This window comes from Amborella trichopoda, chromosome 9 (genome assembly GCF_054954075.1).
Source record: "Amborella trichopoda isolate Santa Cruz 75 chromosome 9, AtrichopodaSantaCruz75HAP2 v2.0, whole genome shotgun sequence".
In the NCBI taxonomy this organism is placed as follows: Eukaryota; Viridiplantae; Streptophyta; class Magnoliopsida; order Amborellales; family Amborellaceae; genus Amborella; species Amborella trichopoda.
This window is the reverse complement of record NC_142344.1, coordinates 4,062,546-4,085,964: the sequence shown is the minus strand read 5'-3', so window position 1 is coordinate 4,085,964 and position 23,419 is coordinate 4,062,546. Positions and strand designations below refer to the sequence as shown.

Below are 23,419 nucleotides of genomic sequence, written 5' to 3'. Positions count from 1 at the left end.
GGTTAGAGAATTAACTATGGAAATGTGTTCGGTGAGTAAGCTCTCGCCAAAACTGGGTCCCTAATCAGAGAGTAGTGTTTTATAAATTGGATTGATAATGAGATCATTGATCCACATATTCTTGCTGGATTGTTGGATGAGTGATTCATATCCAATAAAATCAACTATCCAAAAAATATTATAAATAAATAAAATATAAATATTAATTACAAGGGACCTAAACCAATATTAAATAAGCTTTTAAAAAAACCATTTTAAAAACCGTACTGGGAGAAATTTAAGGGGTACTGGGTCACCGTCCATAACCGGTTCGGTCGAACCAATTCTTATGTGAATCGGCTGCCGCTCGAGATCGATCGAGAGAGAGAGAGAGAGAAGAAGCTGTGAGCAGCAAAGGCAGAGACGCAAGTTGATATAGCGAGAGATCAGATTGGCGTATGGAAAGATTCGAAGGGGAGTAGAGAGAGAGAGAGACAAAGGGAGTCGGTTGAGGCGATCGGTGCCACAGACGCAACGATACAGCACAATTGATAGAGAGAGAGACGCCGGTTTCGACCATGTCTACACCATACGAGAGAGCCAAAGCAGGCAGGCTCACTTTCAAAGGAGACCTGGGTCCTGCGAAAACCCTAGACAAGAAGAAGGCCAAGAAGAAGAAGAAGAAGAAGAAGAACCAGGATCTTGATCAAAAAGTTGCAGAGCTCAATGGCTCTGACGCCGAGCTTCTAGACGAAAATGGAGAGAAAAATGGCAAAGAAATGGCGGGAGAAATCTACACCATTGATGCGGCGAAGAAGATGAAATATGATCAGTTGTTTCCAGTTGAGGCGAAGAAGTTCGGATATGATGCTCCTGCAAATTATAGGTCGGTTGAAGATGCGCTCGATGATAGAGCAAAGAAGAAGGCTGATAGATACTGTAAATGAGGTCAGTTTGGCCTGTCTCTATTGATTTTCAATGAGGGTTTAGATGAAACTGGTGCTTCCGTTTTTTATTTTTGGCTAATTTTTGTTACGGGAGTTGTTTTGTATGCTTGGGTGTATATTCTATGAGTAAATGAAGCAGAAATTAAATGTTAAATGGATTAGGGTCGAGTTTATCCTTTATTTATTTATTATTATTATTATTATCTTCTTTTTCCTTTATTTGTTAACCATCCTTTAAGATCCTCGTTCTTTGGGGTTTGCGCTTCTTGTTTATTAAATTATAATTCTTTTGGCTCCCTTAGTAGCGGATGTAGAATGTATAATGTGGGGATAATAAAATAACCGAGTCAAGTAGGCTTTTATTTTTTTATAAATCTTGTTGTTAAACTCTTATTGTAGATTGCGTGGGAAGAGAAAACCAGAATTTGCTCAATTCACTGAGTTAGTTATGATTTATGAGGATGAGGCAACCATTAATTTCTTTTCGGAGGACATGCTTCCAGAGTTACCATCAAACCTACCTCCTGGCCTGTTATTGTGGTCTAATTGGCTTTTAAACCAATTAGGCTACACATTTGATAGCTCATTGTGGTTTAATTGGCTTGCGAACCAATTAGGCTATTCATGAATTCATCAATATCATGTATCAACTGTTCCTAGAGAGCCAAAACCTCCTGGAGCTATACTGACTGAAGTCAGTATATAGTACACAATAACATGTTAAATGAGGTAGGCTTGATGTAGTTTCAGGGAAAAGAATAAAGACTGGTGGCTTATTTTCTTTTCAAATTTATTTGGGAAATTTTGTTTCTAGACTGTTGGGATTTCACATGGTGTCTAATGTGTTGAAGAAGGTTGTTGTGGAGGAAAATATTTAGGTTTAGGATTTTGTGATTTTCGAATTTTTGCTGCATGTAGAGTGATTAAAGCATGCATGCATTGAAAATTAAACTGCTTATTTTTTTTTTAATTTTTCAAATTTTGTTGATTTATTGGTAGATTCTGCAGCCATGGGGACCATGAGAAAAATGTACAATTTTTTCTTTTTCTGATTAGGTCCTTTGATAAGGCTTTTAAATTGTGGTTCTAATATTTCTCTATATGGCAGATGTAGCAATCTAACTGAAAGATAATCAACTTGTTAAATAGAAAAGATCTATTTTTCCTTTCATGTAGTTCCAATTGTAACGTTTTATTTGTTTGAGGAAAGAAGTATACAACAAGCTGTATTCAAAAGTACATATAGAAATGATTTCTCAAAATAAATAAATATAGAAATGTAAACACTGGGGAATGGAAAAGGAGATGACTAGAGAAGAGAGAAGAGGATTATCAAATGGGAGGAAGAAGACGAAGAATGAGAGAGGAAAGGGGGAATGGAAAAAGGAGTGAAACCCAAATCATGCATATGAGTTACGTGTCCCCCATGGGAAGGGAGGTCTATCCTATCCTTCCTCAGCTTATCCATCATGATATATTTGCCTTTCAAAGTACACGAAAAGGTGATCTCTGACAAGAGTATAAAGAGGAGTATCTCTTCATGAGGTTTGCTAGTATCCCCCACTTAGAAGCTTGTTGAGCATATTTGATGACGTTCAATGAGTGACCCTCTACTATGTGCTTTAGAATGAATGATCAATTGAAGGCTCTTAAGTCGGTTAAGAAAGCGTTAGTTTCAACAATAATGGAATCGCAGACCAGCACATGCAGTGAGAAGCCCTAGTGGATCATCCCTGAACATTCTTTAAAACCTTCTCTAACCCCAGCTCTTACAAGCTTTCTGAACAAGGTATTATTAATATGAACTTATTAAGATTCTTGAATCTGCTTGAAGGACACTCAAGCATTGAATTTGTGGACATCTGGCATTCCTTACTAATCACCAAACTCTTCTCTCTCGAAGAATGCCTTGAGATTGTGATTTCTCCATTATTCTCTTTCTAGCCCTAGATTCCTTTTACGTGATTTCCAAAAGGATTAGGAGGAATCCATGCGCTTGAAGCGGAACAGAATGATTCCAACAGATCCCCCAAAGATTCCCTCCGGGAAGGTAGAGTAGAAATTAACATAATAAAATCATGGAAAAAATATAAATAAAAAAATTCAATTAAAATGAAATTAATAAATAAAAAAATTAAGTAGTAGGAATGACGAATACATTTCAATATCAGTAAAGAAAGAAGACATCTTTCTTTCTCCTTTTTTTTTTTTCTTTTTCCTCTTCCAACTTAACAATCAAACGTGGATAAACCACTGCTTTTTCTAATAGAACATCCATTTGAATTCTGATTTGAGTTCCAATTCAATAGGTAACATTACTCACCTGAACAAAACATCCAATTGAATTCTTATTTTAGTTCCAATTCAATAGGTAACATTACTCACCTGTACTTATTAGAAAAACATGATCATTCTTCTCCTTCCTTAGACTCCATGATGTAGTTGGGAAGCAAAATTTCTCATGTAGATGGCTTCTTCTTTATGAGAAGGAGCATGTCCAGCAACAGATGGGGCAGTTTGGTGGGTAATAGGAAGTCACCACCCAATTAACCTCCATTAGGTTAGGACATTCTACATCTCCTTAGAGAAACTTATGTGAGTCGGATGGTCCATGGTCTCCTCCATGTTTAGGCATAAGAAGAACATGTCGAGGAATTGGATCTATAGATGAATGAGGTAATCACCTCGAAGAACCTTGTCTAGAGTTGGCCAAGAACCTGTAATTTAAGAGCCCTTGGGGTAGTCTAAATACTCAAGATGAATCAAATTGGAAATCTCATGGGTCCCCGTAAAGAAACATCTACAACTAAAAGACCACACAGGGAAAGTTCCATTAGTCTTGCTAGACCAAACAATTGTGTCCATAGTTACGGGGAGCTACAGCGAGAACAGCTCTGGGGTTGGGAACGGGAGCGTCGGATCAATGGCTGCCCAAAGCTTCGGCTCTCGGGGAGCGAGTTCCGGTGAGGGTAAAAGTAGCAGAATGAGATCCCATTTGAAGTTGCATCTTGTTATGAAAGGAGCGAGTTCCTATTTTGAAAGGATAGAACTCCATTCAAGGACGGATCATGTTCCATATGCAGTGGGATATTGTTCCCATATGCAATAGGACCGCTCACATCCGGAATAGGAACTAGATCCCATTTGAACTTGCATCGTGTTCCTATTTTGAAAGGATTGAACTCCATTCAAGGATAGATCGCATTCGTTGCATGATTGGTTCGTGCTCCCATCACAGAACTCCACTTGTATCAAGAACCCAACGCCATTACACATGGATTCATGTTCCCACGAAGCACTGCAAGCCGTTCCCACCTAAACGAGATCTCGTTCTGGATAAGGATGGAGTTCTATGTACACAGGGATTGCGCTTCCAAATTTATGGGTTCGAGGAACTTATTTATTGGGGAATGGGATCTACAATCTTGACGGATGTGCACCGTGGTATGTGGGGGTCGAGATCCTTTTGTTCATTGGAGCGAGTACCCTATAATATGGGAGGGAGATTCTAAAATAAAAAAATCGTGTTCCAGGTGAGATCCCAGTTATGGAACGCCGGAGTTGGATTGCAGAGCCAGAGCGCCACCTTGTTGGGGCGCTCTTGGTAACTATGATCCTGTCCACTCTAGCATTCAGGATAAGTTATCTCTTTTTCTTTCTTCGGTTGATGGTTTTCTTGGCTAGGCTATCACAGTCCTCATCCTTGAACTTTCTCCTAAAGTGAGGGCTCCACACTACCCTATCTGTCCTCCTTTAAAAGCTCATGCTTGACTAGAAATCCATGTTGGTGCCTGTTGCCTAAATATTCAGGGAACAGTTACACATTGGGGCCCTTCCAAGAGGTGGATTGCAGCCTACCTCTTACCACCATTGCATAACCTAAAACTCACTCCCATTTTGGACTTCCTTAGCATAATAAGCCCCCAAAGCCTTGATATTGGAGACAGTTGCACAATGGGCCCTCCCAAAAGATGGATTAAAGCCTAACTCTACCGCCATTGGTTACCTAAGAACTCACTCCAATTTCTAGATTGGACTTCGTTACAATAATCACTCCTGCCCCTCTTTTTCTCTTTCCTCCTCCTCCTTTCATTCCTCATTCTTACTAGTTTACCCTCGAAGATCCTCAACCATGGGAAATAGCTCTCTCTTGCAAATTACCTGTACCATTGTCTCCGAGTCTTGAGGAACCACGTAACATCGTTCACTCTCCAAATGCCCAATCCATTGCCATCTTTTCTTAGCCGAACTAAGGAGGTATTTATCCACCAAACTATTGTTTTGCCATAAAAACTTGGATCCTCTCTAATATTAGGTGGCTTCAAACGGAATTTTGTATAGGGATCAGGAAATATGTAGAAGGTATGCTGATGTGTTTGACCCTACTGCAACTGAGAAGAAATGACTTTTCCATGAGCTAGTTTCCATTTTTATCTTTTCAACCTTAGTTCACAAGAATATCTCATGTGCTTTAAAAAGCATAGGGAGAGGCAAGGTAGTCTCTGCACAGTTTTTTGGCTCATCATGGAAGCCCAACAATGAGATAATCATTTTAAGATTATCCGTTCAATTGGGTTGGTGTTGGTGCCCTGCATTATTACTTGGGATGGGTTGGTGGGTGGCCCATCAAAGGCCTCTAGAGCCACTAAAGAAGCTATTGGAGCTTGTGTTTACTAAGATAAGAAAGCTACCAATAATATGCACTCTCTAATCCTTGGAGCTTGTGTTTACTAAGATAAGAAAGCTACCTCTAATATGCACTCTCTAATCCTTCTTCTCCATTTCCTGTCAAAACCCTTCCAGCTAATCAGATAGTTGAGGAAGTCTAAAGTTTGTCTCTACGTTAGAAAGGTTAGAAAACCCGTCTGGCTGACCATGTTGGACAGGGCCTTAACTGATATACAAAAGCAACAGTTTCTATAATGGACAATGATTAAAAATGGTTGCTATAATGGATGGGAAACAAGAAATTGGAGTAATCAAAGGCATTTTTATTAAATGACGGTCTTGAAGCCAATATGAAATAATAATGGGTATAATGGCATAATCAGTGTGGTATCTTGTATATATGAAATATTTATTACATTAATAAAAAAATCAATGGATATAGCCAGAATAATTTTTAACAATCAATGCAGGCTAGTAATATGAAAAAATATTTTTTTTGAAAACATTAACCTTAAATTAAGAACGAAGATGAGTACAAAAGGCCTAGGCAAACCACAAAGTCGGATGCTCTAGGGAAAAGAAAATGAGAAAAAGGAAACCAAAAGCCTTCTTTTAGAAGGTTATAGTGAAGACAACAACCAAGAAAAATAAGGGGATCCAAAAAATCCAGAGACTGAAACGCATTAGCTTTTAAAATTCCTCCATTAAAGCCGCTTCTTTAGCTAGGGCGTCTGCTTCCTGGTTGCCCTCCCTCCAGGTATGCATCCATGAGACGTCCATATCCTTGCACAGCTAATGAATTTGATCAAAGGTGTGTGCTAGGGACAGGGGTGGGGGTGAAGAGGGGATTATTTGGGCCCACAAAATGGTATTCTGTGAATCTCCCTCAATCAAGATGAAGTTCAGGCTAAGTGTTTGAGGGAGCTTTAGTCCTTCAAGGAGTGCATAATGCCTCGGCTTCCACTGAATTGGTGTGGTTGATGTAGATGGAGGAGGAAGCCAGCGTAGTGCCAAGATGGTCCCTTATAATGGCCCCCCCTCTGGATGGTCCTAGATTACCGAGGGAACATCCATCAAAATTCAGTTTAATGCGGTCCTGTGGTGGGGGGTTCCAAAGGGTAGCCTGGGCTGGGCGTTTATGATTATGCCTCAGCACCGAGCTCCAATCCTGAAAGAAAGCTGAGGTGGAAACTCCTTTGAAGTGGTGATGATTGGTTGCCCAGAAGACAACCATGGATTTGAGCTTGGTGAGAATTTTAATCCAGGGTGAGTATTCGCCCCTGAAAATTCTATTATTTCTCTCAATCCATAAAGCCCAAATAGTGGCCGCCACCATAGATTTCCAAAGTAAAATCCATGTTTTAGGCCAAGGAAAAAGGGCTGGATGGATGAGAGGATGGACGGAACATACTCGGGTGTGACCCATTGGATCTTAACAAGATTAAGAATTCCCCCCCATAGGTTGTGGGCAAAGGGGCAGTGCAAGAAAAGGTGGTCATTTGTTTCCTCTGCTGCTAAACACATGACACATCGGTTTGGGAGTGGGACACCTGTGCGTTGAATTTGATTGACTGTTAGCACTCTTTGGGAAAGTGCTAGCCACATAAAAATCTGAATTTTTGGAGGGGCAAAGGAGACCCAGGCCTGAGAAGCCAAAGATGAAGGAGCTACTGGAACAGTTGTGACCTGAGAAAGGCTTTGATAGAACGAGGAGACTGTGCAAATTCCGGAACCAGTTGGGGACTAAATGATGTTATCTGGACCACTGTGTGCAAAAAAGAATAATATGAAAAAATATTAGGCAAAGCTGGTTTTATAATGGATAAATTTGTGGTATTTTCCAGATTTTGAAACTCAATATACCGCCGTTTATACCATTTAAAATGGCTTTAAAAACATGAGTCAGTTTTGGCTTGATTCTTGTTACCAGCACATTCTGATAGTTAGAGGCCATTCCTGATATATTGGGGCTAAGTCCGATATAGTGGATTTGTCCACAGCTTTTTGAACGATGGTTGCAGGCACTCTCCATGTTAATCTGCAACACTATACCCGGTCTTCCCCGTTCTCACATGGGCCACCAATGTTCTATTTGGGGTCTTCCTCCTAACATATTCTCCCTGGGATGGATGGCCATGCACTCGGAATTTGAGGACCAATCTGATGCACTATGCAAAAACGTCTGCCAAGACTTTGTGGAGTATTGCACCAAGCTCATTGATCTAAAATCCTTGATGTTGGTTGTCCCCTGTTTTAGAGACCAAATCTATGAATGTGGCATTTAGTCCCCTATGTATGGTTTTCCTCTCGCTTAGAATTACAATGACATAGCCATAATAGTATACTTTAAGATATTCTGTAACTTACCATATAGAAGCCATCTGGCTGCCCTGGAGCTCCATCTCTTCCCAGGGAGAGCACTGCTTTTTAATTTCGTTATTCATGGTGTCTCTCTCCAATCCTACAGCCACATCCATATCGATACATTTGAGGTCCACTTGTACCACGTTCAGCTCCCATCTCATTTGAATCGAATAATCATCACAATTGCCTTGCAGTTCCCTTCTTAATTAGGTCGTTTTGGTTTGATGGTTAATTACCCCTCGACATTTCCCTCTTGCAAACTTTGTTATAATATTCTGCTCTCAAAGTATGATCTTTGTTCACTGTCTAGAACTGATGCTTGCCTGTCAAGATTTCTGACGTTGTTGTTCCCTTGTGGAGGAATATAGATCTCATCTGAGGGTGTTACTTTTCCAATATAAGAGTTGATTTTAGCAAAGGCATGGGCATTGTTAATCAACAATTAAGTTTTTTTGGTTGAGGTTAAGGGGGATGCCTGAATTCTGGCCAGTACTGAGCTGGCATTGCGTAGTTAGAGATAAAATACAAAGAAAAAAAGAGAGGGAAAGATGCGAAGGAAAAGATAAGCATGTTTTGGGGCAACGCAGTGATGAGAAGTTCTTCATGTATTTCAGAGCGATGGTATTTGAGTCTAACATGATGAGGGATGCAGGGAGGCACCATCTATGGTAGAAGGGCAGTGTATCACCGTTTTCGAAGCCACAAAGATGCTGGGTGTTAGTATTAAGATGACTGATGTTTGGATATACCATGGAGGACTAGGAGCTTCGGAGCCCATGCCCCAATTCCTGGTTTGAGTCTGTGATGCAGCAGGAAACTATGTTCTTCTTCTAACTTGTATGCTCAAACTAGGAATTGGGAGGGGTGGCAAAGGTGAGATTGTTCATGAGAGAGAAACGTTGAATAAGAGCATTGCTTGTAGTTGAATGGAGATTAAGAGCAAGGTCCTTGCTTGTCTTGCTGGCGATAAATCTCACCCTGAGCCTTGTGAGATTTATTTGGAGCTTGAAACACTGGGGATGAAACGCATGGGTTATGTGATGGATATTAGTGCAGTGTCATGAAACGCATGTGTTATGTGATGGATATTAGTGCAGTGTTTCATGATGTGGAGGACGATGAGATAAGTAGCATGGTTTGTAGTCATAGTGAGAGATTGGCAATTGGATTCAGATTGATCAGCACGACCCTACATTGGAGCTTTTTGGTGAGCAAGAACCTTAATGTGTCCAATGACTGTCACACTTAGGTAGTCCCTATGCTTATCTTGGGGAAGAGGTGCCCATGCATAAGACCTATTTGAGGAGATTCACATTCTCATATGGTTGTGACCCTGGTTTTAGAGAGGAGGAGAGATTGGACATAGTTGTGGCCCTGGTTTTAGTGAGGTGAGATTGGAGATGGTAGTGGCTCTGGTTTTATAAAGAGGAGGGATTCATGATATTGGATAGAGCCTCTGTTTTAGAGAGAGAGAGAGAGAGAGAGAGAGAATCAAGGAGTTCAAAAGTGTTTGTTTTAGGGAGAGGAGAGGCAAGGGTTTTAACTTCGATGGAATGTCCGTGCGACGTACTTGCCAATAGGTTATGCGGTGAAGTCCCCATTCCACTTTGAGATTTGGTTTAAATCCAATGGTATAGACTGGGGGTCCCATGCCATAACTTGTATGAGCGAATTCCTATAGTGTTCACTCAAAAGTTCATCATTATCCAAATTCTATTAGATGCATAAGCAAGTCATTTGTTGGGTCAAAGCTGAGCTTTCTCATCAAGGGGCTTGCAAACAGGCCCAAGAACAGTCTTTACTTAATTAAACAAATTCTATTTCACTTAATTAAACAAATTCTACCCATAGAATGAGTGTAGCGGAGATGAGGATGTTGAGATGGATGAGTGGCATTACAAGAAGGGATAGAATTTGTAATGAATCTATTCGAGAGAATTTAGATGTGGTACCAATAGGCGATAAAATTAGAGAGAGTAGACTTAGGTGGGTTGGCCATGTATGGCACCGACCACGTACAGCACCTGTTAGGAGGTGTGAATTAATTCAAGTGGAAGGACTGAAAAGAACAAGGGGTGGGCACAATAGGACGTGGTTAGAAGTAGTCCGAAAAGATATGGGGACTTATGGTGTCATTGAGGATATGGCCTTTAATAGAGCGGATCTAAAGCCAAGATTCTTGTAGCCGACTGCAATTAATTGGGAAAAGGTTAAAATGATGATGACCTTTTTTTTAGTACATAATCTATGTTATTTTCAAAGTAGTGCATGGCTCCCTTGGGTCTAATGATTGCAATGAAATACAACTGCCAACAATAGAGGATGCCCCTTTGCCCCATTGGAATAAGAGAATATGTATTTGAGGTACAGTAGGTGAAACCTGTCCATAGATCTCGGTCTTCAATTCCAGTTGTCATAGTTGTTGGAAAGCAATGTGAAGCTTTGCACTCGAAAGTAATGCTAAGCAAGCTTTCTTGTATTGCAAAGATTGAAATGTACTCATTATTTAGTAGGATTCTTGCTATGAAGCAATGCACTCGAGAAAAAGTCCTACAGAGAGCAATGTGGAGAGCAAAGCACTCTAAAGATCAACAATCCCTATTCCTGAAGTGAATCACCGCTTTATTGGAATTAATAGGGTGTTTAACCACTACATTCTTGGTTCTTAAACATAAGTAGATCCTGTGAGTGGAGTGCTTTAAGCACGGTGTGTGCCCTCAGTGACTGCTTTCAGTTCAAGTTTATCGTCCAATAGTGTTTGAATTTTTTTCTTCTGATCCAATTGACTTGAAATTTTGTGTGTATGTGCATCTCACATGGGCACACCCACAAGAAATACTAAAAAATAATTCTTAAAATACCTAAATTTCGCTATAACATCATGGTGTATTTTGGTTATTTTCATTGTTTGAATTATTGTTCTTTCTATATTTTTCACCATCCACCTGTTAATTTCTTTTGGTTCGGCCCAAAAGTTGTAGGTCATAAAATTTACCAAATGAACCTAGCCATATTCTGCAGGGTTAAGATTGCGTATCTGCAATTTTTTTTTTTTATTTTTTTTTTTATTTTTTTTTAAGGGGTGGTGAAGGATGTCAAACATTAATCATGGGGAGCGTGCATGTATTCCCTGTACGAGTGCAAGCCAATATTTATATCGTGTAGCAAGCCATTATGAAAAGTAGAGGTCCTTTACCCCAGATTTTGCATACAAGTACATCTCATCTAGGCGACTCAAGATGATGTTGTAAATAGGGGAAGGAGTGAGTCATTGAGATCTGAATGTGCAGTATTCGTTTACCATTATTTTCTATGATGATAGGGAAAGGTCGTTAACAAGGTTTTGCTATAGGGGTACTAACTGGTGTGTTGCCCCTGCTGGGTTCGGCCCGAACTAGGTCCGGGTCCAACAGACCTGGATTTAATCAGGTCTGGGTATGGGTAAGGGTCAGGGTCTTGGTTAATGCTGGATCCTTCTGGGTCGGGTTCGCGCTGTTTGGGTTCTTGTCCAGGTCTAGGTCTTGGTCCTGCCGACCTGGATGGGATCCTTTTATGCTATGCAATTTAATCATCGTAGTAAAATTCTTAGAAGGATCCTCTTCTGTAAACGACCAGCACAGGGACCTACTAAGATCGCATTATTGGTGATTTCTCTAATATTAAATTACTGATGCTTAGGTTCAGCTCCTCATTGGGAAATCATGGGCAACTGCTGATTTCATGAACGTGGTTCAGGAGTGCCAAAGGAATTTGACTACTAGTTGTTAATTAAAGGGGAAGAACCTAGCTCAGATGCTAGTGTGTTTTGTACCAGGGCAGATCCATGAGAGACACATATTGCTTACTTGGTATACTTGTATGAACGTTCTTTTGAGGCCCTTATGGATTTTAACTATATATACAATTAAAAGCATAAATCTGCCGGATTATTGGATGGTGAAGACTTGATATTGTGAACTTATTTTATGGTTTTTTGAGGCGCATTATGTTGTCATCAGTGTTTGAGAAAATGCATTGGTGGAGTGAATTGCCCAGCCACCAATCCTGATCCGGATGACAAAATACTTCCATATATTTTACATTTATATAGCTAAAACCCCTTCATAAAAATTTATAAAAAACAGCTCCAAGGAGGGTCCGAACAATTCCAGCTTCCAATATTGAGAATAAGAACCACAAACTCAAGCCAATAGAGCAACTTTGACTTTTGTGATATAAAATACACAAATCGAATATTCAAAGTAATGAAACAGCCAATACAGTCCAAGAACCGGGATGGTTTTAGATGATTCCCGATCCGGATTGACATCACTAGTCATCAATGATAATTGATGACTAAAGGATACGACCAATTCATGGTACTCGAGTTGGAAGGACGTTTTGGGTGATCTAGTCTAGGTTGGCCACATAAATACGTGATCTAATCCCCCTCCCTTTCGTCACCTTTGAGATCAATTTAACAAGAAAATATTTTTAGTTAAAATAAATGTTCTAGATTATTGCAAGGGTGAATTGATTGTATCAAATATTGAAATGTAGGAAAAGCGTTCAGTTAAGAAAAAACAAGGGAAAGGATCTTGTCCTATCCACGTATTTTTGTGGGCCTAGCAATAGCAATAGGTGGCCAAGCCCTTATTTTTTAGAGCCAGGCTAGCCCGCCCATTGCCAGCCCTTGTCCGGAGTTGCCTTGGCAACGTGAGGAATTTTGGAGGCACCACAATATGCGGTTAAAGTTAAACGTTCTTAACGGAAGAAATTTGGTAACTATCTCGAGGTGCATCGAGAAACTCATCTCTCTCTCCCAATGTTAAAAAAAAAAGTAAAAAGTTCGATCTCTCTTCCTCTCTAGTTGTGTCAACCAAAATCGTTCCTTGGATTCTCATTGAGTATGTTATTCCATATTATGAATTGTAGGTGTAGTAAGGGATGATATATATATATATATATATATATATATATATATATATATATATATATATATGGAAAATGCTGAGATTAGTTCAGGTGTAGTAAGGGATGATATATATATATATATATATATATATATATATATATATATATATATATATGGAAAATGCTGAGATTAGTTCACTAGCTCATATGAACATATGAGCTCAACGGTTCAGATTGAATCTGGGCCGATCTGGCAGTCTCAACTTCATTTAGTGTTTGAATTTTAACTGTTTTCTACGAATTCAAATAATTTGAAATTTTAGACTTGTGTTCTTCAAAAATAGGAAAATTTAATAAAAATATCAAAAAAATAATTTACAAGAAATAAATTGATCAAATTACATTTAAAATGCTTCAGGGGCATTTTGGTCAATTTAGTTTTTATGAATTATTTTTTAAATATTTTTATTAGGTGCGCCTTGATGAGAAGAATGGACGCCTAAAATTTTAAATTATTTGAATTTGTAGAAAAAAAAATTAAAATTCAAACACGACATGAGGTCGTGATCGTCAGATCGGTCTAGATTTTGGGCTCATATGTTCATATGAGCTAGTAGGCTAATTTCATAATTTTTCATATATATATATATATATATATGGAAAAGATGCTGTGCGTCCAGGTGCATACTGTTACAGTAAATGCCCACGGCCTAGATTGAATTTGGGCCGATCTGACGATCACGAATGTCTGATAGTGCTTGAATTTGATTTTTTTTTTCTACAAATTCAAATCACTTGAAATTTTAGGCGTATGTTCTTCAAAAATAGTTGAGTCTACCAAAAATATCAAAAACATTTTTTACAGGAAATAAATTGATCAAAATACCCTCGAAAAGTTTTGGGGGGTATTTTGGTCAAATTATTTTATGAATTATTAATTTTTATATTTTTATTAGGTACGCCTTGATGAGAAGAACAGATGCCTAAAATTTCAAGTGATTTAGATTTGTAGAAAAAAAATTAAAATTAAAATACTATCGGACATCTGTGAACGTCGGATCGGCCACAAGATGGCCCAGATTCAATATGGGTCATTCGCGTATGGGCGTACAACAATGACTTATATATATATATATATATATATATGCAACTGTTGTATAGTAATATGATGTAACAACCTTAAAAACCATCTTGTGGCCATTTGTTTGATCCAAAATTTGAAATATACACTCTTTTCATTCTAATGAACAATCACAAAAAAAGAAAAATGGAAAACAGAACCTAGAAAATATTTTTTCGCCCATTTAACATAGACCGTTCATTTTGGTGAGATGCTTAAATCTACGCATTAGAAGGATTTTTCGTTTCCAATTTTTTTGGATGGCTTTATTGTTATTAGATGAACAATGTTAAAAAAAAAAAAAATGATTTCGAGTTTATAAAGGCTAAAATCTTGAAATTCAAAAATTGAATGGTATAAATTCGTTTTTGGAGGGGACTCATTTTGACCATACCTAGGGTTCAAATTGAACTTTTTTTTTTGGGAATTACTTATTGAGATGAAGAGAGTGTGTGTGCAAAATTTGGGGTCATACAAATACCACAAACATGGTTTTTTAGAAGTGTCGTTGCATTATACTATGATACAACCACACACACACATAAATATATATATATATATATATATATATATATATATATATATATATATATATATATATATATATATATATATATATATATATATATATATATATATATATATATATATATATATATATATATATATATATATATATATATATATATATATATATATATATATATATATAAGAAAACACTACGCAGCGTTTATAGGCGAAAATGAACAGTGATTTCACCTACCTCCATCACCGTTCAAAGTTCATCGTGCGGTCACGATTGTCCAGTAGTGTTTTATTTTTTATTTTTTTAATATAAATCGGAATGACCTAAAATTTAGAGCGTGTATTCATAAAAAATAAGGGAATCTTGAAAAATTATAAAAAAAATATTTTACATGAAAAAATTGATCAAAATACCCCAAAAAATTTCAGGGGTATTTTGATCAATTTATTTTTCACGGATATTTTTTTTTGTATTTTTATTAGATGCGCCTCAGTGAGATGTACATACCCTTCAAGTTTCAGGTCATTTTGATTTGTAGAAGAAAAATGAAAAATAAAACACCACCAAACAATCGTGACAGCGTGATGAAATTTGGACGGTGATGAGGGTAGGCAAAATCACTATTTATTTTCGCCTATAGGCATTGGAAAGATTTTTCCATATATATATATATATATATATATATATATATATATATATGTATATATATATATATATATATATGTATATATATATATGTATAAGCTAAAAAATGCCTATAGGGGAAATGAACAGTGTTTACCGCTGTCACGAACTTGCTATGTCCATAGTGATTTATTGAACAAAGCTACAACGGATGGCACGTGGTCTGTGTCGGTTTCCATGAATTTTTTGATCGCTACGGACATAGCATGTTCATGGCGGTACTGTCACAGACATGCTATGTTCATGGCGATCGAAAAATCCTTACCGCAAAAAAAAAACGGATGGGCGATGGCGCTATGGGCGAGATCATTGTAGCATCTCACCCATAGGCGTTGCGTAGATGCTTCCACACACACACACACACACACACACACACACATACACACACATATATATATATATATATATAACGCGGGTTGGGCCGCATTTCTATAAATGCTATCCAAAAAGTGTAAAGCATCCATCTTAAAGATGGATGCAAGTTGATGTTCCATATAAAAACAATGAAAACTAACGGTCCAAATATTTTGTTATTAGAATTATTATTTCTATTTTTTAAAATATATTTATTTATTTTATATTCATGATCTCTTTGTTAGAGATTACATGTCCTTAAAAATTAAGTCTTAAAATCCATCTCAAAAATAGATCTATTAAGAGGTTCGCATTTCTTCATATGCGGGCTTGGCCACATACAAACTGGGTACATCTCGAGGTCAAGATGATCAATAAGAGGGTTTTCTAATATCGAAAGTACCTTTTTAGGTGTAGTGAGGTACACCTCACTTTTACCGTCCAAGGTTGGCACATAATATAAACTTTATTGGGAAATTATAAAAACCCCCTTTGACCCAGCTTTCTTTACAACCTACCCCCACCAATTTTTTTTATCATAACATTTACCTCAAAACAAACTTTTCTAGCAAATACCCCCTCAGTAAAACAATTATAGTTTTTAAGACCAAAATGCCCTCTCTCTTCTAACACCGACTACTTAATTTTTCCCATAACACATAAAAAGGCGGTCCGACAGTATAAACAAGCGGTCTGACAATATCTAAAAGCGGTCCAACAGTATAAACAAGCGGTCCGACAATATCCAAAGCGGTCCGGCACTAACAAATAACAGTTTGGCAACAAGCCCATGTGGTCCGGCACTACCGAAGAGCGGTCCCGCAATGGGCCCCTGCAGTCCAGCAATAGGCCCATGTGGTCTGGTAACATGCCCATGCGGTCCGACAACAGATCCAACCGGTGGTTCAGCAATGTCAAAGAGCGGTCCAACACTTTTTTGAGTTTAAAGGGGTCCAACAATTGGTACATGGCAGTCTGGCAGCCCATTTGTCTGGCCAAAATTAAATATTTATGTACTAAAAAGGTATTTTCATAAAAAAATGTATTTTTTTTACTTGGAGGGTATTTGCTAGGAAAGTATATTTTTCGGTAAAAAGTGAAAAAAAAAGTATTGTTTTTTCGGGGTTATTTGTAATTTTCGCAACTTTATTTTTTCTTTTTTTTTGGACAACGTTCCAACTTTATTTATAACAAGCTCACAATTACATCGAAGAAACAACATAATCAACAACCACCACAGAGTCTAAAAGTACTCCTCTCTTGGCCAATGAATCAGCCACTGAATTTGCCTCCCTATACACATGTTCAAAGGATAAAGATAGCTCCGCTATCAAAACAAAACTCTGCAGGCCTATCAATTGAAGTTGCCAAGGGAACATTGTTCTTTCTTGAGCCACATGAACCTGCATAAGCAAGTAACACATTACCTTGCCTATCACGAATCGCACCCCCAAAACCCGCAGACCTCGGATTCCCCAAAGAATTGCCATCAAAATTCAACTTTAAGACTCCCTGATTAGTAGGCTTCCATCTAACACAATGTCTATTTCTAGGCACATCCAGCTGAAATAGATACAAAAGATTAAACATAATATCAGTTTTAGAAATACCCTCCCCTTCTTTAGTACTAGAGATCCAAGACCAGAGAGATAACTTGATGTTACTAATCACTTTATCAAAACTGTTCACCTTCCCTTCAAAAGTTCTCTGATTCCTCTCCAACCATACTTCCCATAGAATAGCTCCCCATAAAACTTTCCAAATATATCCCCTAAGCTTGGGCAGAGGCACATCCATTTGAACAATCAAATCCACAACATTTTGTGGCAATATTAAATTGATCCCCATCATCTAAAAACACCACCACCAAATTTTAGAAACAAACGAAAAATGTATAAAAAGATGCGTGTCCGTTTCTCCATCCGCCATACACATTAAGCATATGTTCGTAATTATCTTCTCCCTCTTAATGAGATTATCCACCGTAAGGATTTTATCCTGCGCCACTAACCATAAAAACACTTGCACGTTATGAGGGACCATCCATTTCCAAATCTGCGAAATCTTTGGTAACCTCCATCTCACTATATCGAAAAAGAGAAGTCTGTAAACAGATTTAATAGAAAACTGGCCATCATTATCTAACTCCCAAACTAATTCATCCTTAAGATGAGGATGGATTACCACCAGATTGAGATCCTCTAACAAATTGATAAATGGTTGATAAAGATAGCTAAGGATTCTATCATAAGGGAAATAGATATTCCAACTAACCTTATCTCCTCTCACTTCCGCTAGTTCTGCTACAGAAACATTAGGAGTACCAACCTTCTCATAAAGAAGAGGATAAACATATTTTAACGGCATATCCCTCAACCACTTATGGTTTCAGAACGAAATCGAAGCCCCAGACCCAGGCAACCATCTGACATTGCGATCAATCACTTGTTTTAACGCATAAATATCTCTCCATAGAGATGAAATATTTTCTCTTCCACTTCCCCTATTGATCCACATCCCAATATTATTGACTCCATATGTAGACACCAGCACTTTACACCAGAGCTGCTCTTTAGAATAAATACTTCGCCACCACCATTTGCATAACAACGCCTCATTCATAAGTGGCAAATGTCGTAATCCAAGACCCCTTCACCCTTTGGTGTGCATATCTTATCCTACCTGATAAGATGATACTTCCTTTCTTTACTAAAAGAGCCCCACAAAAAGTTGTATGTCATAAGTGCAATCCGTCTAATCACACCCCCAAGCATATTCATCAACGACATCTGATATATCGGAAGGTTTGCTAAACAGGAATACAACAGAGTTACCCTTCTCCTAGGAGAAAAATACTTAGGCTTCCAGAGGTCCAACTTAAATTGAATTAGTTGGATCACATTATCCCAGACCGCAACAGGCAGATTCCCAATTGAAATAGGCAAACCCAAATATTTGAAGGGGAAAACATTCACCCTACAACCATAACTTTGTCGCAAGAACTTGAACCAATTCATCAGCATAGTTCACCCCAATCAATATTGTTTTTCCAAAATTAACTTTCAAACCCATGAGCACCTCACAATAAATCAGAAATAACTTAATATTATTAACCTGAGCACTATTCACGTCACAAAAAAGTAGAGTATCATCAGCATATTGAAGATGGGTAGTTCGAATGCCATTTTGAGCAACCTCAAAGCCAGTAAAGTAACCCTTATCTACAATATTGCCAATCATCTTGCTAAAACATTCTGCATACAGAGTGAAAAAAAAAGGGAAAAGAGGGTCACCTTGTTTAATACCCCTAAAAGCCTTAAAAAAACCTTTTGAGCTTCCATTAATTAGAATTGAAAAATGAGCCATCGAGAGGCAGCCAAAAATCAAACTCCTCCAATTAGAACCAAAACCCATATTTTTTAGAACCTTCAACAAAATACTCCACTGTACCCTATCATAGGCTTTCTCCAAATCCAACTTAATTACAACTCCCGGTTCCCTACTTAGAGACCTCGAATGAATACATTCCTGAGCAGTTAGCACACTATCTTGGATCATCCTATTTTGAATAAAAGCCGATTGAGTATCAGAGACTAAAAAAGGAAGAACAGTTTTAAGTCTTTCTGCTAAAATTTTGTCAATAATCTTGTATAGACTGGTAAGGAGGCTATGAGCCTAATGTCTGAAAGAGAGGAAATGACAAATCTCTTTGGGATCAAAGCTATAAAAGTAGCATTGACCCCTTTAAAGAGATCCCTTATCACCATGAACTCCCTAACCATCTCCAACAAATTCGTTCTTACCACGGACCAAACCTCTGAAAGAAGAATAACGGGAAACCATCCGGTCCAGGGGATTTATCTCCCGGTAGTTTAAACACATTTTGTTGTAATTCTTCCATTGACACTTCTACTTCAAGACTATCTGTAACCTCTGAGGAAATAGAAGCAAAAAGAATGCCCTCCATTGTGAGTTTAAAAGGTATTTCAGAAGAGAATGCCTCTTGAAAGTGAGAAATAATACTAGTTTTCAAAGCATTATTGTCATCACCATCAACCCTAGGAATCTCTAGGCCCGAAATATTATTTTGTCTCCATCGGGCAGTAGCAATTGCATAGAAAACTTGGTATTACGATCCCCTTATTTAAGCAATTTAACTCTAGACCTTTGCTTCCAATAGATTTTTTCCAGACGATAAAATTCATCCAGATATGACAACAGCTTACTACGAATAGCCAAATCACTCTCAGTCATAAGACCTGATAGTTGAACCTCCTGCTCCCAACTCTGGATATCACTAAGAGTTTGATCGATTTTGGATTTAAGAGACATCCAGTTCTCAGCTTTCTAAGCTAACAGTCTATGCTCAACCAAAATGAGTTTTTTATGAATCCGAAAATCCACTGAACTAACAGTGATTGAATTTAACCAAGTAAACTTAATTAATTCAACCACACCAGGTTCAGCCAACCACCCCAAATCCATCCTAAAATGCTTCTTCCCACCATTGACTACCTTCGAATTAAGCAGTAAAGGAATGTGATCAGATGAAAGCCTAGGCAAGGATTTTATTGAAGCCAATGGAAAGGCATCCATCTACCCCTGAGAGACTAAAAATTAATCCAATTTAAACATAACCAAGTTAGATACACTATTTTTGGACCATGTATAATTAGACCCCGCCATAGACAAATCCAATAATTGGAACCTCTTAATAAAAGAATTAAAAAGTCTCATCATAGGATTGAAATTAAAATCTCCACCCAACGAATGAAGTTAAAATCTCCACCCATGCAAAAAGGCAGATTATGAGAAAGTAAAACATTACCCACAACATTTAAGAAGTCTTCTTTGAAAGCAGATAAAACAGGATCATAGACATTCATAAGTCCCCAAGAACACCCAGAAGCAGACCCCTGAAAAATAAGAGCAAAAAATCTATCTCCCCTAACAACCTCCACACAAACAAGATCGAGAGGATCCCACAAGACCCAATACCCCCGAAAGCCCCTATAGCATCAACACCCTCAAAACTGACTGCCCCATGACCACAAATCTCCTTAACTACAACATAATTAGGACAAACATATTTAGTTTCTTGTAAAATAACTACTTATGGTTTATACTTATCAATTAAAAGCTTTAAAGCATTCCTATGTCTAGTCACACCCAGACTTCTAACATTCCATGAGAGAAAAAGCATTAAGGGTGAGAAGAAGAACCTAGCCCCTCGAAGAAGGAACCAACATCACCACCATCTTCAAAAATTGCTCCATGGTTGTTACTCGTGCCCGTAGAATCACTACTGATCTCCTCCACAACATCATCATTGAAACTGATCCCCCCAATTGGCTTCGGCTTGGGCCCCATTGCTGCCAACCGAGCAGATCACCTAACAGGATGATTCTCCTTCACGGACTCTCTCTGCACTTTGGTCTTTTTCCCATGCTTAACATGCGGCATTTTCACAGGAGTATTGTAGGCCACTTTAGCTAATTTCATCTGATCCTTAATAGTTTTCACAACCACCGCTAACGGGACATCATAAGAGAAACCAATATCCTCCGCCATCGCAGCAATCACCTCATCATCATTGATACACCCATCTCCACCTTCCACTGCATCCTCACAGGAACCATGAGACAGTCCGTCAGAATCATACGCCTGATCAACCATCGCAGGTGAATTAGAAGCTACATTCCCTTCCATCATCGTAGCATTTTCCATCATTACATCATTTTCCCCATCTGCAAATAGGGGAATCGCATTAAGCGGCTGCTCCTCATCAACCTCCACCATAGCCAAGTTATTCACCTCCAACATAACAGGAGCATCAGCTTGAACACCAGGAACTCTTCCTCAATAAGAATATCACCCATTTGTTCGTCCTGCACCGCGTCAAGCAAAATCAGAGCCAAGGGATCAATGGGCTCCCTAGCCACAGTCCGCAAACTCTTCATCGTTCTAGCAACTCGGCAAAAGGGAAGGAACCTCATCTTAGAAACAACACACCACCATAAAAAACTGTTTAACCGACACTAGGAGATAACTCCGACTAAAACCAGGCTTGAGAGAAGATGAAGGCGAAAAAATAAAATGGGAAAGTTTACTCAAAAGGAAATCAGAAGAATCCCCTAGAGTCACCTCAACGTCACTATCACTCCTCGGTAAACAGAGATCTTCCTCTCCCAACGCCACCGGAACGACACATGGCAAAGAAACGCCGACCTTACCAATAAAAAGATGATCTGCCGACGTCAAATGGATTTTTGAAGGGGCCTGCTTGGGTGTACCTGCGGGAGTACCAACAGCAATAACAAGCCTCTTATCCCTACTAACAAAAGATTTAGCATGTAAGAGATAGTCAAACGTATCACTAGGAAAACGGCCCACCTGAACCCAACTCTTTTTGAAATTCAAACAATTGGACTCCGAAAAATTGCCACCTGCGGTCTTCAACCCTAAAAAGTGAGATCTGAAATTCCCTTTAAGCCTCTGAAACGGCAACCCCACACCATGGAAATGCTTCTTATTTTTCTTTCGGCTAACCACAATCCAATCAACATCATCTAAAGACCTATTATCCTTAGGGGACTTTGCTGACTTAACATCTGAAAATTCACTCCCCTCAATAGCAACATCAATTAAAAACTCTCCAGACCCTCTTGCAAATGAATCTTGGACGGAAAGGCATCCTTAATCAAACGCCACAGATTGACACGCACAGAATCAATAGGGCCCACCTTCAAAAGTTTCCAATCAATATCATAATACGAACTACACCCATTTGCCAATTTTTGGAAAACAGCCAACTTATGAGCATGTAATGGAATGCCCCGAAAAAAACCTAAACCCTTTCCCTTTCAGCTATAGATCCATGAACAGAAGGACTCCAAAGATCCAAAGACAGTAATTTATCACGCACTCTGACAAATCTAGAAAGAGAAAACACCAATTTAACCTCTTCATCAGATTTAAGGACAAAAACCACCTTATTAGAGGACAAAGGATGTACTGCAGGCAGGTAAGACAAATCCCCTCCCCGCTTAGCCCACTCTTCCAAACCAAAAACATCATTAGAAGGAGGTGAAAAGGAGCCCACAATCACTGAACTTGTTCTAAAACTTGAATCTTCCAAAAAATTGTTATTGACTACCACATGTGGCAAAGCCGCCATTAGATATTCGCGACCTCTTTATTGCTTCATGTCCATACCTCGTGCCCTTTTATCTTAAACATGGCCTCAAAAATATATATAGATACAATCGTCAAAAGATGTAAGAATCTCCGATGGCACGGACAATTTCAGCATCAATTACATTTGCCAACATTCATACGTTACTTTTTGAAAACATTTTCTTTTTTTGTTCTATGTACACAAAGTTTAAAATCAACACTAATTTATGAAGGAAATTGACATTTTGTTTATCATTTTCCTGTATCTTATGTGAATCAAAGTAGGACGCGCGCTTTATACCGCTCCATGTTAAATTTGGGTGATATTTTTTCAGCAATCGCTCTTTATATATATTGATATTCGCAATATTCTTGTAAACCTTGATATCTCTTCTCGAGATGAGCAACTTCAAGGAATCGCTATGAAAAGTTTGTCATTTGAATTCCTCTGTCCATTTTGAACTAGTGGTTTAAAATTCATGTTTTGGATTGGGAAACGCCTGATCTGAATTAAAAAGCAGTATAACCGATTAGGTTCTAATCAAATTGAACAGTCTAAACCACCCTTATTTTATATATTTATTTATTTTTTTTTTCGTTCACTGTATTTTTGGTATAGTCTAATATTTAAAAGTCCTCCATGATTTTTTTTTTTTTTTAAATAGTTTTTTAGGATCACCGATCTGGATTGATGATTCGATTATTCG

The 23,419-nt window shown here is 38.2% G+C and overlaps 1 protein-coding gene across 3 annotated transcripts; it reads left to right on the top strand.

The window, feature by feature from the left end:
* Nucleotides 1-313: 313 nt before the first annotated feature.
* On the top strand, nucleotides 314-11,821 carry LOC18445369 (uncharacterized). 3 transcript variants are annotated; one of them, XM_011629183.3, is made up of 2 exons: nucleotides 314-927; nucleotides 11,643-11,821. In XM_011629183.3, exon 1 carries the CDS (start codon nucleotides 558-560, stop codon nucleotides 924-926), a length of 369 nt encoding a protein of 122 aa, XP_011627485.1. In that variant the 5' UTR covers nucleotides 314-557; the 3' UTR covers nucleotide 927; nucleotides 11,643-11,821. The 3 variants fall into 3 exon arrangements, with proteins under 3 accessions (XP_011627485.1, XP_006855571.1, XP_088703300.1); XM_006855509.4 differs by having other exon boundaries at nucleotides 11,637-11,821; XM_088847174.1 differs by lacking the exon at nucleotides 11,643-11,821 and adding an exon at nucleotides 1,326-1,343.
* Nucleotides 11,822-23,419: the final 11,598 nt, after the last annotated feature.